Below are 16,657 nucleotides of genomic sequence, written 5' to 3'. Positions count from 1 at the left end.
GGCTGGAGCTGGGCCAGGGGAGGTTTGGGTTGGAGATCAGGGAAAGGTTCTTCTCCCAGAGGGTGCTGGGCACTGCCCAGGCTCCCCAGGGAATTGTCACATTCCCAAGGCTGCCAGAGCTCCAGGAGCGTTTGGACAGTGCTGCCAGGGATGCCCAGGGTGGGGTTGTTGGGGTGTCTGTGCAGGGCCTGGGGTTGGACTGGGTGATCCCTGTGGGTCCCTTCCAGCTCAGGACATTCCATCATTCTGTCACTCTTCCAAGTGACCTCTCAGTGGGGTCACAGCCCCCAGCCCTGGACACTCCGTGACACCACAGCTCAAGGGAAACCCCCCCTGACCCGAGCACCACACCTCAGTCCAGGGCCAGGGAATCCCTTGGCTCCTGCTGACCCTCCCATTCCTGCCAGGAGCCCCAGTACAGCATTCCCACAGGAAACTGTGTTTAGAAATCCACTTTATTTGGTTCAAGACAAGTTGGTGATGGAGAACTCAGAACCCAGCACAGCCCTAGGTACCTCTGAGAACCCCGAGCAGCCACAGGCCACACTCGTCCCAGGGCTCCTGACACCTGGGCAGCACCTGGGATCCAGCCCCATGGGGTATCCAGGAGCAGCATCCTGGCTGGACCATCCCCCCATGGCCCGACTGGACACACCTGAGCTTGAGCAGCTGCTGTGACGTGGCACTGGGTGTCCCTCACGTCCCAGGCCAGCGCAGCAGGAACGTGGGAGCAGGGAGGAGTCCGTGAGCCCTGGCTGGAGGAGCTGGGATGTGCTGGGAAGCTGGAGTGGTGCTGCTCCCCAGCCCAAGCATCCCTGGAAGTGGCACTGGAGCCAGTCCCTGGCCTGCAGCTGGGACAGCAGTGGTTGTATCCCTTGGGAGGAGTGGGATTTCCCTGACCAAACCCCCCCCATCGCTTCCCTTGGCTGCATGGATCAGGAAAAACCGGGGAAGACGTGCAATCCAGCGCAGGATGTGGCAGTGGGAAGGAGCAGGACACAGGAGACGTGGCGTGGGCAGCTGCAAGTGTCACCCTGGTCCCCTCGGGGCTCAGAGGGGAGGCGGAGAAGGCGGCAGCGCTGGAGGCCCGGAACAGCCACGGCCATTCCCGGGAATGGGGAGGGTCCCAGGGGTCTCCGTGGGACTCGGCCCCCTCAGTTGATGGGCTCGTACTCCGAGTAGCGTCTCCTCCGCACCAGCAGCACCAGGCAGCTGCCCAGCAGCAGCATGGCCAGGGGCGTGCCCAGCGCCACGGCCGTGATGGAGATGACCAGGGCCGAGAAGGTGTCCCTGGGGGGCTGCCCGAAGCCCAGCAGCACCGACCTGCGGGAGGGCACGGGGCACGTCAGGGCAGGGACGGGGATGGGCTCTGACCCACGGCTGGGAGCCCTGGGGCTCTGCAGCCTCACAGGGTCAGGCCAGGATCACACATATCCCTGGGGCTTTTGGGGCTTTCCCACCTCAGAGATTCAGCCCAAGATCCCACATATCCCTGGGGCTTTTGGGGCTTTCCTACCTCAGAGATTCAGCCCAAGATCCCACATATCCCTGGGGCTTTTGGGACTTTCCCACCTCAGAGATTCAGCCCAAGATCCCACATATCCCTGGGGCTTTCCCACCCCAGAGGGTCAGCTCAAGATCCCACACGGGGCAGGATCAGGCTCCTCAAGAAACTCTGCTACAGGATTATGGGGAAACTCGAGACTTTGACAGGGAGACTGTTACTAAACAGAGAAACCCTACAACCTACCAGTCCCCCAAACTGCACATTATTAATGACCAGGAGCATCCCCACAGACCTCTCTCCACATCATTAGTGCCCAGGAGCATCCTTTCAGACCCTTCACACCCCACTGCATGTTGTTAATGACCAGGAGCATCCCCTCAGACCCCTCTGCACATCGTTAGTGCCCAGGAGCGTCCCTCGCACCCCTGGGACCCCTCTCACCAGCTGAGGTATCGCTTCTCCTGGTACACCCGTCCCTCCTCTCCCCCAAAGGACACATTGAGGGCGCTGATGGTGCAGGTGCTGCCCAGACTCTCCCCAAAGTAGGCCTGGACAATGCTGGACACGGGCAGGGTCCAGTTGGCCGCCTGCAGCCCCTGAGCCCGGCAGCGGATGCCGTCCTCGCGCCGGGGGCTCCGTGAGCCGTAGGCCGTCGCCTTCCACTGCAGGAACCCGAGCGTGGAGCTGCCGTTCTGGGACTCGGCTACCAGGGACAGCACCTGGGGAGGGACAGGGTGAGGTGAGGGACAGCAGGGTCACCCCCAGCCCGGGGTCACCCCTCGCTCACCTCAAAGATGGTGGGGGTGTACTCATCGTCGATGGAGCGCTCCGAGCGCAGCCTCCGCACTGCCCCCGCCTCCTCCACCGTGGCCACCTCCAGCACAAAGCGGGAGCCGTTTCCCCGCGGGGCCACCCCGGCCAGGATGAATTCCAGCTGGGAGCTGTCTGCCGTGTGCAGGAGGCTGGGCAGGCGCCCGGCGCGGCCACTGGCCTCGTAGGCTGTCACCTGCGGGGCACACGGGTCAGGGGGACAGCACAGGCAGAGCTGAGGAGCAGCATTCCCGCTCCAGAAGGGGCTTTGGACAGGATATTCCCCACATTCTCTGCGCCCCCGGACGTACCCGGAATGCCAGGCTGCCATTGGCGAAGCTGCCGCCGGGGTCGGTGGCTGGGACCCCGCTGAGCTCGGCCGTCAGCGCCGTGTGGTTCAGGGTGTGGTTGAGGCTGTCCCAGGAGAACTCGGACAGGTCATAGGTGGGGTAGAAGAGCTCTCCCAAAGGCTTGGCCTCGCTGAACTCGAACAGCTGCAGGGAGGGAAGGGGAGAGGGGCTGGGAGCACCAGCAGGACGGGAGCTTTGCAATCCAGGGAACAACCCTGCCTCAGCCAAGCAGCTCAGGCTGGAGACAGACACCTCCTTGGATGGGAACGGATGGGAATGGTGGGGATTTCCCCGGAGCTGGGAAGCTGCCCAGGGACCCTGTGCAGCCCCAGCTGCCCCGGAGCAGCCCTTTCCCCACAGTACCTTGGTGAAGACCACGGCCGTGGAATAGACCACGCTGTCGGGAGGGTCGATCCAGATGGCTCCGGCAGGACTGGGCGAGAGCAGCTGGGTCCAGTTGACCCTCAGGGCACTGCTGGGGCTCCGGGTGGCCACCAGCAGCACGGCGGGGGCCCCGATGCTGCTCCACACGTAGTGCAGGCTGTCCCCGGGCCCCGCCGCCCGCACGTGCAGCAGGTTCACGGAGGAGCCGTTCCAGCCGGGGTTGTACTGCATGGACACCTGCAGGCAGGCACAGGGACAGGGCTGGGGAGCGCTCTGAGCCCGGCACGACAATCCCGGCGTCCTGGGAGGATGGGACATCGGAGCTGCCTCGGCTCCCGTGACTCTGCAGCGCTGGTGTTGCTCAACGCGCTTGGTCAGCATTTCACAGCCGGACGTTTGGGAGCAGCTTGGAGCTGCTTCCCTTCCTATCCCACAGCCCTCTCCCTGCCCACGGCCATGCTGTTCCCACTGGATTAGGACAAAGGGGACACGAGGGACAGAGGTGGGTGGCCCTGGGCCATGTCACCGCATGGTTGGCAGGGCAGGGGTCAGCCCGGTCCCTGTCAGGACGGAGGGAGGGGCGGGCTCAGCTCCAGCCGCACGTGGGATGTGCCCGGTGTGAGGCTGCGGCCCCGGGGAGCCCCCTCCCCTCCCCAAACCACCCAAGGATGGGCCCCAGCGCGACCGGGCGGATCTCGGGGGGTCCAGCCCAGCCTCTGCTCCAGACAGGATCCTCCGAGGCCAAAAACTGAACCAAAAGTTTCCCCTCAACACGAGCAAGAACTTCTTTACGCTGAGGGTGGCAGAGCCCTGGAACAGCTGCCCCCGGCGAGCGGGAAGAGTGTCCCGCTCTGGGGACATCCCAAACCCACCCGGATGTCCCTGTGTCACCCGCTCTGGGTGACTCTGCCTGGGCAGGGGCTTGGATTGGGTGACCACAGGTCCAACCCGGCTCTCCCGGGATTCTCAGATTCCCAGGGGGAGCGGGAGGGGACGGGGAGGTCTCAGGCACCATCGCAGCGCGGAGGGAGCGCAGAGAGAGCCCGGGGAGCGCGGCGGGGGCTCCGCACCCCGGCCCCGGTCCCCCGGCCCCGGTACCCCCCGACTCCCGCTCACCTTCCGGCCCCGCTCGGCCCCGGCCGCCGCCAGCAGCGCCGCCAGCAGCGCCAGCCCCGCACCGGCGGCCATGGCGCGACCGGCCCCGACCACGGCCCCGGAACCGCCCCGGAACCGCCCGGGGACCGCCCCGGAACCGCCCGGGGACCGCCCCGGAACCGCCCGAGAACCGCCCGGGGACCGCCCCGGAACCGCCCGGGGACCGCCCCGGGACCGCCCCGGAACCGCCCCGGGACCGCCCCGGAACCGCCCCGGAACCGCCCGAGAACCGCCCCGGGACCGCCCGAGAACCGCCCCGGAACCGCCCCGGGACCGCCCTGGAACCGCCCTGGGACTGCCCGGGGACCGCCCCGCGCGTTAAAGGAGCCCTTGGGAGCGATCGCGGGTTTGGAGGGAGACAGGAGCTGCTCGGAGTTTGCAGTTTTGCTTCCTGCTCGCCGTGTGCGCCGAGCCCCGTCCGTCCCCCAGGGCAGCAGAGACCCCCTGTCCATCACCCCTCAGAGCAGAGACCCCTGTGTCCATCACCCCTCAGAGCAGAGACCCCCACTCCGCTGCCAGCGCGGCTGAGACCCACCAGACTCCGCCTGGCATTCTGTGCAGATTCCTGCCTCCGCTCCTCAGGACACTGCAGACCCCCCTCCTTCATCGTCCCATCCAGCAGAGACCCCCACCTCAATCCAGCAGGACAAGGGAGACCCCTGTTCTGCTCTGGGGAGCAGAGACCCCCCAACCTCCATCCCCAGGGCAGCAGAGACCCCCTGCCACTTCACCTCGTGGAGTTTCTGAGCCTTTGGGGTCCCTGAAGCTTCACCCTGGGGCCTCTGGAGCATCCTGCACTCCAGAGACCCCTCAGCGTCACCACCCCGTGCTCTGGAGACCTCCAAGTCCAGCAGAGACCTCCACGACAACAGAGACCCCCATGTCCATCCCCCAGGGAGGGCAGCGGAGACCCCCCTCCTTCATCATCCCATACAGGGGAAACTCCCTCCTCCATTCCTCCAGAGACGCCGCCCCATGAGCACCCCGAGCTCCCCAGACCTCCTCACCTTCACTGCCCCATACTTTGGAGACCCCCAAATCCAAGAGAGACCCCACCTCCACCCCCCAGGACACCAAAGACCCCCACCCTACCCATGTTTTTGCTGCCCAGGGTGGGTGCAGCACCTGTCCCTGGCCTCCCTGAAGCTCCTGGGGTTGGCACAGACCCCGCAGAGCCCCCTGGCAGTGCCCAGCCTGGGGGGTTTTCCACCCCCCACCCCCGGCACACGCATTAAATGACCAAACAGCCAGAAATGATGAATTTATTTAGAGATAAACCTGACCCCCAAACCCTGGGAGCTCCTGGGGAAGCCCAACCCCTCCTGCAGGCACCGCATCCGTGCTGGATCTGGGGTGGCTCTGGGAAGCCATGAGGGGGGAGAGCAGGGAGGAGGAGCAGGGTTAAAAATTCCTCAAGGATCAGGGGCACAGAGCCCCAAACTGTCCCCTCATGTCACAGCCCTGTCACTGCCCTGGCCCCGTTTGGGGTGGGTGCTGAACCAGGGGGAAGCAGAGGTGTCCAACCTGCTGGGCAGGAGGAACACTCCAGAGCCCACGGGAAAGGAGATTCCAGAGGAGCATTCCACAATTTTTGTTGGTTTTGGGGGTGGCAGGGGAACATTCCACAGTTTTTGTTGGTTCTAGGGTGGTCAAACAAGCATTCTGTTGTTTTTGTTGGACTTGGGGTTGCCAGGGGAACATTCCATTGTCTTTGACAGTTCTGGGGTTGCCAGGGGAATGTTCCACCCTTTTTGTCAGTTTTAGGATTTCCAGAGGAGCATTCCACTGGTTTTGTCGGTTCTGGAGATACCAGAGGAGAATTCCACCACTTTTTCAGTTCTAGGGTCATCATGGGATCATTCCATTTTATTTGGTTCTAGGATTTCCAGGGGAACATTCCACTGGTTTTGTTGGTTCTAGGGTTACCAGGGGAGAATTCCATTGGTTTTGTTGGTTCTAAGGTTGCCATGGGATCATCCCACTGGTTTTGTTTGCTTCTAGGCTTGCCAGGGAAGAATCCCACCCTTTTTGCCAGTTCTAGAGTTGCCAGGGGATCATTCCACTATTTTTGTTGGTTCTAGAGATACCAGAGGAGAATTCCACCACTTTTTCAGTTCTAGGGTCACCACGGGATCATCCCACCATTTTTGTCGGTTCTAGGATTTCCAGGGGAACATTCCACTGGTTTTGTCAGTTCTAGGGCTACCAGGGGAGAATTCCATTGTTTTTGTTGGTTCTAGGGTTGCTATGGGATCATCCCACTGGTTTTATTAGGTTCTAGGGTTGCCATGGGAGAAATTCCACCCTTTTTGCCAGTTCTAGGATTTCCAGGGGAGAATTCCCTTGTATTTGTTGGTTCTAGGGTTCCCAGGGGAGAATTCCCTCATTTCTCTCAGTTCTAGGGTTGCCATGGGATTGTTCCACCGCTTGTGTTGGCCCCACAGGGAAGGGTTTGGGGATCTCGTAGACAAATTCCCTGTCCCTCCAGGTGGGGATTCATTCCTGGGAGCCTGATGCTGCCCAAGGTCTGGAGGGATAAACACAAGATTCTGTGCAAGCCCCCTCTTCAGCATAGGGCATCCCAAACATCCTTTTTGTAGGGAATTTGGAATGTTCCAGGGACAGAAAGCAAAGTCTTCCTGATTCTGATGGGGAATGGGGGATAATTAGCAGGGAACTGCTTCTGAACTGTGTTTGCACACGTGGTCATTGCCAAAATCCCAGAAAGAGTTCCCTCACTGGGAACAACACCCTGCAGCAGTGACAGGCCAGGTGCACCTTGAGTGAGTGCCAGTGTTTGTGTCCTGCAGGGAATGGCACTAATTCCTCATTTTCCTCACCTTCCCGAGCACATTTGGCTGATTTTTTTCCTTTCTAAATGAGAATTTCTCTTTTTGCAGGGGAACAGGAATCCTCACACTTCTCACCTCACGGGCAGTGCACCTGAGGGCGACCTGGTGAGATAAGAGGGGAGCTGAAGGTTTGGGAAGATTATGGAAGCGATGGAAATTCTGGAAAAGCTGAAAGGAGCTGCAGGACCTTCTGAAAAAGAAACCGAGGGAGACCAAAAATGCAGCTGAGAGACACAAGGAGCTCTGTGTCCTCCTCACACAGGTGAGGTGATGAACAGAGCTCGTCCCACACAGGTGGGGACAACTCTGGTGCCTGAATTCAGGGGGTCCCAGGAGTCACCTGCCCTGGCCTGGGGGGTACCTGAACCCCAGGGGTACCTGAACCTGAGGGTTGTGGCACTCTGGGGTTCCCAGACACAGCAGCAGCAGGAGAACACACCTGGTAACACCAAGGATCTACTCCTGAGCTCTTCCACACTCCTGTCTAGGGAAGAGGAGCTCCAGCCCTTCCCAGTGGAACCACAGCTAAACTGGAATCTCAGTTTTCTCGCTGCCTCTGTCCCAAAATGCAAATGAAGATATTTCATTCTCCATCTGCTGAAGGCACAAGTGATCTCTGCAGAATCTGCCCTTTCTCCCCTCATTCCTACCCAATTTTCCTTTGGGTGTGTCCCATGCTCACTGCCCACGTATTTTGTCTTTTTCTGAATAATTTTCTGGCCTTTCCCCCCGGATGTGATGGACATGACACCTCTGCCATGATGAACATGTGGGCAGAACTTCCAGCACCACCAGGGCCTGGCTCTCCACACAGGCTGAGCATTTCCAGCATTTGCATGGACACCACAAGGAGAACAAGAAACAAGCCAAGCCCAGTGATGGACTGGTTTTCCACTGGAGACCAGAAATCCAGTCAATGGGAGGGTATCCTGGGGCTGGCAACTGTGCAGAGAGCATGGAGTCATGGAATGGTTTGGGTTGGGAGGGATCTTAAAGTTTGTTCTGTCCCACCCCTGCCATGGCAGGGACACCTTCCGCTATCCCAGGGTGCTCCAAGCCCCGTCCAACCCGGCCTTGGTCACTTCCAGGGATGGGATATCCATGGAATAATCTGTGCCAGGGCCTCCCCACCCTCACAAGGAACAATTTCTTCCCAATATCCCATCTAACCCTGCCCTCTGGCAGTTTAAAACCATTTCAGAGTACAGAGGTCCGGGTGGGGAGCATTGGGTTACCCAAATTTACCAAGGTGGACATTCAGGTCAGAGACCTACACTTCTTTGGCCCCACCTGTGAAAAAAATGACCCCATTTATCCCAGGAAACGCCACCAGAAGCTTCTGACCCACTGCCCTCCAGCCGGGCCCTACTGGAGAGACCAGAACTCCCATTAAGAAGAAGGTATCAAATCTGGGACAGCACTGGGGGGACACGTGGGGTTAAACACACCTGCTTGGAGGAGATACCAAAGGGAACGAGGGAAGGGGGAGATGACGGAGGAGAAATGATGGAGAAGGGAGCACAGGGATGTTGCATCCATCAGCCGTGCCGGGAAAAGTCGTTCCCTCCCCATGCAAACCCTCGGGGGCGTTATAAACGTAACGGATCGGGACCTGGGAGGGAAATGGCACTAAAATAAAACAGACACCTGCCTGGAGATCATCTCTGCCGGGACTCGAACCCGGAACCTCTGGATTAGAAGTCCAGCGCGCTCGTCCATTGCGCCACAGAGACCTCACCGTGAGGGGAGCGTCGGCTCCAGAACTGAAAAATCCACAGCGCCGCAGGGTCCGGCACCCACCGGCACCTCCCCGGCACGGCAGCACCTCCAGCGTCCCCTCCTTCCGCAGGGACACGGCAGGAATAATCCTGGGGATGATCCATATCTCGCTCGGCAGCAGGGACGCAGCAAAAACCTGGATGCAGGCTGGTATCCGCCTCTCTGGCAACCTTTCCGCAGCATCCCCGGCGCTCGGCTGAGGGCAGAGCTAAATCCTGGAGCAGAGTTCATTGCTGCATCTCCCTCAGCATCATCAGCACAGCATCCTCCTCGCTGCAGAAGCCAAGGGATAAAGATGAAAGAGGATTTAGCTCAGAGCACTGACAATGGTGAGGGGAGCTCTGCTTGTCGGGGTGAAAAAACGCCGAAAACCTGAGGTTTGAGCAGAGAAATGAAAGGAAAAGCAGCTACCGTGGGTTCCCTTTCAGCAAGCTGTCAATCAAGGCTTTAATGAAGAAACACTGTGCCTCTTCTGTTGGGGAAAAAAAATGAAGACAATGTCAAAACAACAGGAAAGGTCCATTTACAGCCACTGACCTATTAACAATTGATCAAACTCTGTCACAGAGCCCTGGCCGGGAACGAGCGCATTTGGAATCCCTGAACGGCACAAATTTCAGGCTGCTGTTTGCTCCCAAGCACGCCCTCGATTCCCGTGAAAGGGGAGATGTTAAGTGCAATCCAAGACAAGGAATTCCCTGACACGAGGAGCTTTTGCCTTGGGGTCAATGCGACCTGAAGATCCAACCTCAGGCAGCTCTTGCTGGAGGAGAAGAGCCCAGAGCAGGAATAAAACAAGAGGAGATTCACCCCGCAGTGGAACCACGGTCAGAAGCTCAGAACTGAGGAGAAACCCCCCCAAACACCCATGTTTAGAGGGTGAAGATCACACCACGTGGGTTCCACCTGCACAGGACAAGCTCCTGCTGCATCCCTGCTTTCCTCAGTGCCTGTCCTTCCTGCCTCAGGCTGGGGCACCTCTGTGCTCAAGGCTAAAATCCCAGAGAATCAATCCTGAGCCAAATCCCTGCCTCCCTCCTGGGCTGGCAAGGACCTGACTTTTGCCCAGACTGGGCTGTGAAGTTGTGCGGTGCTGAAGAGAAGAGGCACAGCACTGACAACCTCAGCACACCTAATGCAAACCCAAAGGATTTGGTTTTCCTTGTACTCATGGAAAGCTTCACGGTTGTCTTGACAAGTAAAATCCACCTTGGAATGGTGAAAGAAGGCAGGGGTTGAAATTCTATCAGAAAAACCCTTCCTGCTGCGAACGATAACCCACTAAATTGATAATCCTTGAAAGAAATCCCTCTGTGAACCAGCTGTGATCACACTGGAGAAAACTGGGACTTGGAGAAAACTCAAAGTCCAGAAAACACCCATCTGCAGGGTGAGCAAAGGCTGTGCCTAAAAATGTCATAGAAAAAAATCTTAGACAAAGGAATAAAGCACTAAAGGAAGAAGAAAAATCTCCCACAGCCTGTGACTGTGTGTTCCTTCATTCTGGGGGATGAAGACACCAGCTTTCAACATGATTTTGGGAGGCTGCACCTCAAAAGTGCCTGCTTTGAAGTCACCAGCAAGCAGAAAATCTGGAGATGATTAATTAAATAGCACAAAACTCTCAGAAGAATGGCTGTGGCTTTATGGGCAGCCACATCCCCGGAATCAGAGGTTTGAAGGAACCCTCATTCCTCCTGCCTGGAGCTCCCCTCAGCCCTAATTGCACCAAACCTGGGAAAGGACCGGGAGTCTGAGCATGGCCTGATGAAAGTGGGGAGAGAACCAGGGGCTGCAGGGATGTGCCAGAGGAGCAGCAGCACTGCCAGGAGAGCACCAGAGCCTCATCCTCATCCCAACACGCAGCTCTGGAGGCCTGGGGGCACCTGCCAGGTGTTTCTGTACCTTCAATAACCCAGTCAGTCTTCCCTGAGGTCCCAACTGTCCCTCTGCTCCTTCCAGGTGTGACAAATTTGGGAAGCACAGACTGAAGGGAGCAGCACAAGGCTGGTTTTGGTGCTGGGGGAGGCCAGTGCATCCCATTCTGTGGGAGGAGCATGTCCTGAGCCAGAACATCCCTGTTTGGACACAGAGAGGGAAGGGACGTGTCCCCAGCACACAGAAACGTGTCAGGAGTGAAAAAGCTGCTGATTGTCCCCCTGCTCATCCCTGGTCACTTCCCAGCCTCAAATCATTTGTTGCAGACAGGAAGAACAGGAGCCACGAGCAAGGATGCAGTGGCCCAGAGTGAACCCAGAGAATTTACCACCTAATAAACAGCTGGGAAAGGCCTTTGGGAAGACAAAACTCTGAGCAATTTTATGACTGATGGAGCTTTAAGACCCACTTCACCTGAAGCTGCTTCAGGGCAGCATCAGCAGTGCCAGGAGATCCAGAAATCCTCTGCACACCCAAAGAAACAGCGACAGGAAATCCCAATCACAGCTTGGACTGCTTTGTGGTATCCACAGAGAAAGGTTTTATAAATAAATATAAATACAACCACAAGGCTTTATTGGTACAAGCACCCAGTTCCCCAATAAAAATTCTCTAAGAGCCACCAAAGAGCCAGAGCCAGCAAGCAGAGGGTAAAGCTGTGTGATTCAGGCCAAAAATCTACTAATAAATGTGTGATGGTGAAGGTTCTTCCCCAATTCCTTGCAATAGGTATATTCTTATTTTTTCCCTAAATTTGTAATGCCTTTTTCTTCCTTTGCAAGCCATTTCAGAAGCACCCAAAAGGCAGCCAGGTGTCTTGTTCTGGGTTTGACCATCATATCATACGTATTTTCAAACTCTCCAGTGCCTGAGCCTTGCTTAGTCTTTGGGACTGGGCTCATCTAAAAAACATTTATCAGTAACTCCTGCATTTTGCTCCCTTGATAACGATCACGTGAGATACAGACACAATTTTGGGAGCTTTTGCCATCAGTGTCATGAGCTGGTGTCGGTGGCTGTGCCAAAACTTGCTGGGCAAGTGGTTGATTTTCTACCTTTTGACTACTTTTCTGAGCATGTGGTCTTTTGAAAAGCACCTCGAGTGCCTCACACAAATGATTTGTGTGTGTTTTGCTGGACATTAATCCCCAGAGGGGATATTTTTGCATCACGAGCTGAAGCAAAAACCATCAGGGATAAAAGCAGTGGAGAGAGGCTGATGTTTTCTGATGTTTTGGGGGAGTTGGTTGGATCCCAGCCACAAACTGGAAAATTATAAAGGGGCACTGGCCCTGCTCAAGGAATCGAGGGATGGTTTGGGTGGGAAGGGAGCCAGGATCACCATGGGAAGGGACACTTTCCATTGTCCCAGGCTGCTCCAAGCCCCATTCAACCCGGCCTTGGACACTTCCAGGGATGGGGCAGCCATGGAATAACCTGTGCCAGGCCTTCCCCGCCCTCACAGGGAGGAATTTCTTCCCAAAATCCCACCTAAACCTCCCCTCCCTCAGCTTAAAGCCATCCCCCTTTGTCCCACACTCCATGCCCTTTCTCAAAGTCTCTCTCCAGCGCTCTTGGAGCCCCTTTAAGCGCTGGAAAAAAAGTCCCTTCCAACCCCTGCCACCTTCTAATCTCAATATTTCAGCTCTCGCCTGTTTCCCTTAACAAAATCCCCTCACTCGGGGTGGTTTTTTGCTCCCCCGCACCCCCTGTCCCGCGCAGGCCGCGCCTCACCCCGAGGGCTCGCTGCTCTCCGGCGCCTTTCCGTCCGTCCCCTCGCTGCTTCCCGGCGTTTCTTCCCCGGCGTTTCTTCCCCGGCGTTTCTTCCCCGGTGTTCCCCGGAGCAGGACGGGGGTTCTGGAGCTCGGAGGGGCTCCAGGCCCAGCCGGGCCCGGCGGTGCCCCCGTCCCGCCCCCGCTCCTTTGTCGCCGCCGTCCGCCCTTTCCGCCGGGCCGGGTTTCCATGGGGATGGGGCCGGGCCGGGCACGGACAAAGGCCCGGGGGGGAGCGGGGCCGGGCCCGGGCGGGGAACGCGGCCCTTCCCCGCCTGAGGCTCGCCCGGAGCCGCGGGGAGCCGCTGGGACCTGCTGGGATCTGCTGGGACCTACTGGGATCCGCTGGGAGCCGGTGGGACACGCTGGGATCTGCTGGGACCTACTGGGATCCCCTGGGGCCCGCTGGGATCCCCCGGGACCTTCTGGGATCCCCATGGACATACTGGGATCCTCCGGGATCCACTGGGACCTACTGGGATCCTCTGGGATGCGGTGGGAGCTGCTGGGATCAGCTGGGACCCGCTGGGATCCTCTGGGATCCGGTGGGAGCTGCTGGGATCCAATGGGAGCTGCTGGGATCCCCCGGGGCCTGCGGGGATCCGTTGGGACCTGCTGGGATCCACCAGGAGATACTGGGATCCACTGGGATCCGCTGAGATCTGCTAGGAGCTGTTGGGATCTGCCGGGATCCTCTGGGATCTGCTGAGACACGCTGAGATCCTCTGGGGCACACTGGGATCTGCTGGGATCCATTGGGAGATGCTGGGATCTTCTGGAACTCACTGGGATCTACCAGGATCTGCTGGGATCCATTGGGAGATGCTGGGATCTTCTGGAACCGACTGGGACCTACCAGGATCTGCTGGGATCCACTGGGAGATGCTGGGATCCTCTGGGACAGACTGAGATCCTCTGGGACCCATGGGGACCCGCTGGGATCCACTGGGGCACACTGGGATCTGCTGGAACCCACTAGGATCTGGTGGGATCCATTGGGAGATGCTGGGATTTGCTGGGCCTCACTGGGATCTGCTGAAACTCACTGGGACCCTCTGGGATCCTCTAGGGATCTGTTGGCATCCCTTGGAACACACTGGGATCCCCTGGAATCTGCTGGGATCTTCTAGGACTCACTGGGATCCATTGGGATGGGCTCGGAATCCACCCAGGCTGCTCCAAGCCCCATCCAGCCTGGCCTTGGACACTTCCAGGGATGGGGCATCCACGGAATAATCTGTGCCAGGGCCTCCCCACCCTCCCAGGGCGGAATTCCTTCCCCATATCCCATAAATTCCTGAGGAAGGTGCGGCAGTTTCTGCTCTGCTTACACCGGACCGTGGGGAAGAAGATGAAGAATTGTGATTTTTTTTTTTCTTTCCCCCCCGAAAAGACATTGCCAAGGATGCCCCTGAGGCCAAACTGCTTTTTGGCAGCACCCCCAGCCCAGTCACATCCAGGACACCACAAATACGGGTCCAAAAGGATGTCAGAGGCATGGAAGTTTCACTAATTCCTGGGAGATTGGAAAGCAAAGCTCACACGACAGCGCTGTTTCAGTCACAGCCCTGCCCATACCACACCTCTCCCGTGCAAATTGACTTTTAAATTTCTAACTCCAGGCTCGGGGTTGGTAATGAAGGTGATTAACTCCGCGCTTCCCTCTCCCTCGGCAGCCACGGCCCTGCTGGTGCTGAGCAGGAGCGGCAGAACCGCTTCCTCCTCTCCTCCAGGGAAGGTGGGAGCCCAGGGATGGGAATGGGGTGACTTCGGAGGGCGCCGACAAGAAGGGGCTGCTCACAGGTGTCCAAAACCTCTCGTGGATGGTTTGTAGGACCAGAGCCTGGTGGCACTCGTGGGTGGACAAATGACCACAAGAGCCTGGGTGGGTGCTGGGTGTCCCCTCTGCCCTGGGGTTCTGCCGATGGCAGGAGAGGTCCCTGCAGGTGACACTGTGCCAGAAGAGGCTGAACTGCTCTTTCACCTCCCCTTTCCCTTTCCAGCTCCGCCTGAGCCGTGCTGGAAGAGTCTTTGAAGATCCGCAACCCAAATTCCTGTTCAGGGCTGGATTTCCACCCGTGCCAGGGACGCCCTGACCGTAGAGAGCTTTATGGTGAGTCTGTAATGAATTTCCTCATTAATTTCCTCCCCTCGTGCTGTGGCTGTTCTGTCCCCCATGCCCACTCGGGGCCACTGTTGCTCTGTGGTTCTCATCCCAAACAAAGCTCCAGGCAGAGCTGGAATGAGAGGTCCAGGGCCAGCCAAACGGGGAGGTTTGGGAAAATAAAACAGGGTTATCGCAAGGCCCGTGGGGCCAGTTTACCCAGGGCCTCGCTGGGCTGTTCCTGCAGCCAAAACGAAGGGATTGGTCCAAAGTTGTTGGAGAGTCCCCTCTGACCTGCCCGAAGTGAAGCGTGTTAAAGGCAGGAACTGAGCGGGATTTGGGCTCTGGAGCTTTGTGGGGAATGGCCCGGGAGGTTCAGGAGCCAGAGGAGGAGGCTTTGCTCCTCAGCCAGGGACCGGGACCAGGCAGCTGAAGGAGCCCAGGAATGGCTCAGCACAGGGAAAGGCGCTCCCTGCCTGCAGAGCTCAGCCCTGCGGTGAGGGGGGTCACAGAGAGCATCTCTGAACCCCTTTTTGGGGCAGTTTATGGAAGATTTCCAAGTACAGACTGGCCCAGGGAGTGATCTGCCGGGGCAAGCAAAGCTCATCCACAACAAACACGAATTTCCTGAGGACGTGCAGCCACCTGATCCTTTGCTCCTCGCTGTCCCTTAGGTTCCCCAAGTCCAGCACGAGCATCCAGGGGGAACGGGAATGGGGGTTTGGATTTGCTGCATCCTGCAGAGCCCAGGCTCCACGTCCCTGTGCTGGGGACAGGCTGAGCCCATGCTGCCAACACACACAAACTCACACGGAGCCACAATAATCAACACAGGCAGAAAGGCCACCAGCACAGCCAGCCCCGCCAGGCTCCCGCTGTTCCTCCCTCCAGCTGAGCAGGATAAAAACCCCCATTAGTGGAAAATACAAATAAACACACAGATCCCTCCAGTAACTTCAAACGAGGCCTAAAAGCAGCTTAAGGTCCAACCCAGTTCCCTTTCTGAGACTCACCAGCACCTCCTCACTCCAATCATATCCTTGTCATAATTATATGCTTAATATTAGCAGGTGCTTTTTGTCATCTTGCCTGGATAATTCTCGGATTGGAGGAATAGAAACACCTTAATGGGATGAATAAACATGAGCCAGGGCTGCAGCAGCGGGCGGAGCAGGGATGGGGCTCTTTGCTGACGGGGCCTCAGCAGCACATCCAGACCCAGGCTGGACTCCACAGCTGGGACTGGCACGGGCCAGTGCAGCCAGACACTGGCAAGGAGCCCAGATCCTCTGGAGGGTTGTCCTGATCAGCAGCTCTGGACAGGCTTTGGCAGCCCCATGGGAAGGGGCAGGATCTCTCCACAGCCCCCCATGCCCCAGCCTAGGGCTCACATCGTTCCTGTTCTGCTGGGAATGTTGGGTGATGTTACCCTGCCTCTCCTAAATTCACTGACAGGACAAGGGGGAACGGATTCAAACTGACAAAGAGGAGGCTTAGATTGGATATTGGGCAGAAATTCTTTACTCAGAAGGTGGCAGGAGCCTGGCACAGGGTGCCCAGAGCAGCTGTGGCTGCCCCTGGATCCCTGGCAGTGCCCAAGGCCAGGTTGGACAGGGCTTGGAGCAGCCTGGGGTGGGGGAAGGTGTCCCTGCCCATGGCAGGGATGGGATGGGATGACCTTTAAGGTTCCTTTCAACCCAAACAAGTCTGGGATTCTAAGCTTTCCCAGATGTTTAATGACCCTTTTAGCATCTGCAGCCAGTGAGATTTGCAATGCCACTGCAAGGATTCCTTTCCCTTTTAATAAATATCTATCTGTATGTGTATATACATGTTTGTGTGTGTGTGTGTATGAAACTCTCAGCCCTGCCAGTTCTCCCTGGCTGCACAGCTTCTCACTGATATTTCAGCTTCCTAAACAGCAACCCATATTTCAGAGCCTATTAATATCCACTGCTGCCAAATCCCCCTTCTCCTGCTTTGAAGAATCCACGGATTTTGCTTCC

General features: G+C 57.8%; 2 protein-coding genes, 2 long non-coding RNA genes and 1 other non-coding gene across 5 annotated transcripts; 2 read left to right on the top strand and 3 right to left on the bottom strand.

Moving 5' to 3' along the window:
* Positions 1–437: 437 nt before the first annotated feature.
* On the bottom strand, positions 438–4,281 carry LOC121667642 (glycosylated lysosomal membrane protein). Its single transcript, XM_042034515.1, has 6 exons — positions 4,168–4,281; positions 3,031–3,288; positions 2,629–2,811; positions 2,295–2,513; positions 1,949–2,226; positions 438–1,323 (listed from the first exon to the last, which is right to left on the bottom strand). The coding sequence occupies exons 1-6, from the start codon at positions 4,237–4,239 to the stop codon at positions 1,155–1,157; spliced, it is 1,179 nt and encodes a 392-aa protein (XP_041890449.1). The 5' UTR covers positions 4,240–4,281; the 3' UTR covers positions 438–1,154.
* Positions 4,282–4,311: 30 nt separating this feature from the next.
* LOC121667643 lies at positions 4,312–7,913 on the top strand. Its single transcript, XR_006017130.1, has 2 exons — positions 4,312–6,359; positions 6,481–7,913. It is a non-coding gene; the product is annotated as an uncharacterized LOC121667643 (long non-coding RNA).
* A 269-nt stretch (positions 7,914–8,182) lies between these two features.
* Positions 8,183–13,768, bottom strand: LOC121667658 (acidic proline-rich protein PRP25-like). The gene is made up of 2 exons (XM_042034536.1): positions 12,510–13,768; positions 8,183–9,110 (listed from the first exon to the last, which is right to left on the bottom strand). The coding sequence occupies exons 1-2, from the start codon at positions 13,301–13,303 to the stop codon at positions 9,065–9,067; spliced, it is 840 nt and encodes a 279-aa protein (XP_041890470.1). The 5' UTR covers positions 13,304–13,768; the 3' UTR covers positions 8,183–9,064.
* On the bottom strand, positions 8,718–8,791 carry TRNAR-UCU. The gene has a single exon. It is a non-coding gene; the product is annotated as a tRNA-Arg (tRNA).
* Positions 13,769–13,776: 8 nt separating the features above from the next.
* Positions 13,777–16,219, top strand: LOC121667659. Its single transcript, XR_006017132.1, has 3 exons — positions 13,777–14,285; positions 14,551–14,660; positions 15,326–16,219. It is a non-coding gene; the product is annotated as an uncharacterized LOC121667659 (long non-coding RNA).
* Positions 16,220–16,657: the final 438 nt, after the last annotated feature.

The sequence above is a fragment of the Corvus kubaryi genome, unplaced genomic scaffold (genome assembly GCF_017639235.1).
Source record: "Corvus kubaryi isolate FWS band 111438036 unplaced genomic scaffold, C.kubaryi_AGA036_p1.0 37373, whole genome shotgun sequence".
In the NCBI taxonomy this organism is placed as follows: Eukaryota; Metazoa; Chordata; class Aves; order Passeriformes; family Corvidae; genus Corvus; species Corvus kubaryi.
This window is presented reverse-complemented; position numbering and strand designations above follow the sequence as displayed.

Coding starts and splice junctions, on each gene's coding strand:
- LOC121667642 (XM_042034515.1), bottom strand. CDS start 4,239: ATGGCCGCCGGTGCGGGGCTGGCGCTGCTGGCGGCGCTGCTGGCGGCG. Junction 3,289..4,167: donor GGGCCGAGCGGGGCCGGAAG/GTGAGCGGGAGT, acceptor GCCTGCCTGCAG/GTGTCCATGCAGTACAACCC. Junction 1,324..1,948: donor GAGAAGCGATACCTCAGCTG/GTGAGAGGGGTC, acceptor GCCCTCCCGCAG/GTCGGTGCTGCTGGGCTTCG.
- LOC121667658 (XM_042034536.1), bottom strand. CDS start 13,303: ATGGATCCCAGCAGATCCCAGTGTGCCCCAGAGGATCTCAGCGTGTCT. Junction 9,111..12,509: donor GAGAGCAGCGAGCCCTCGGG/GTGAGGCGCGGC, acceptor TGGCTTCTGCAG/CGAGGAGGATGCTGTGCTGA.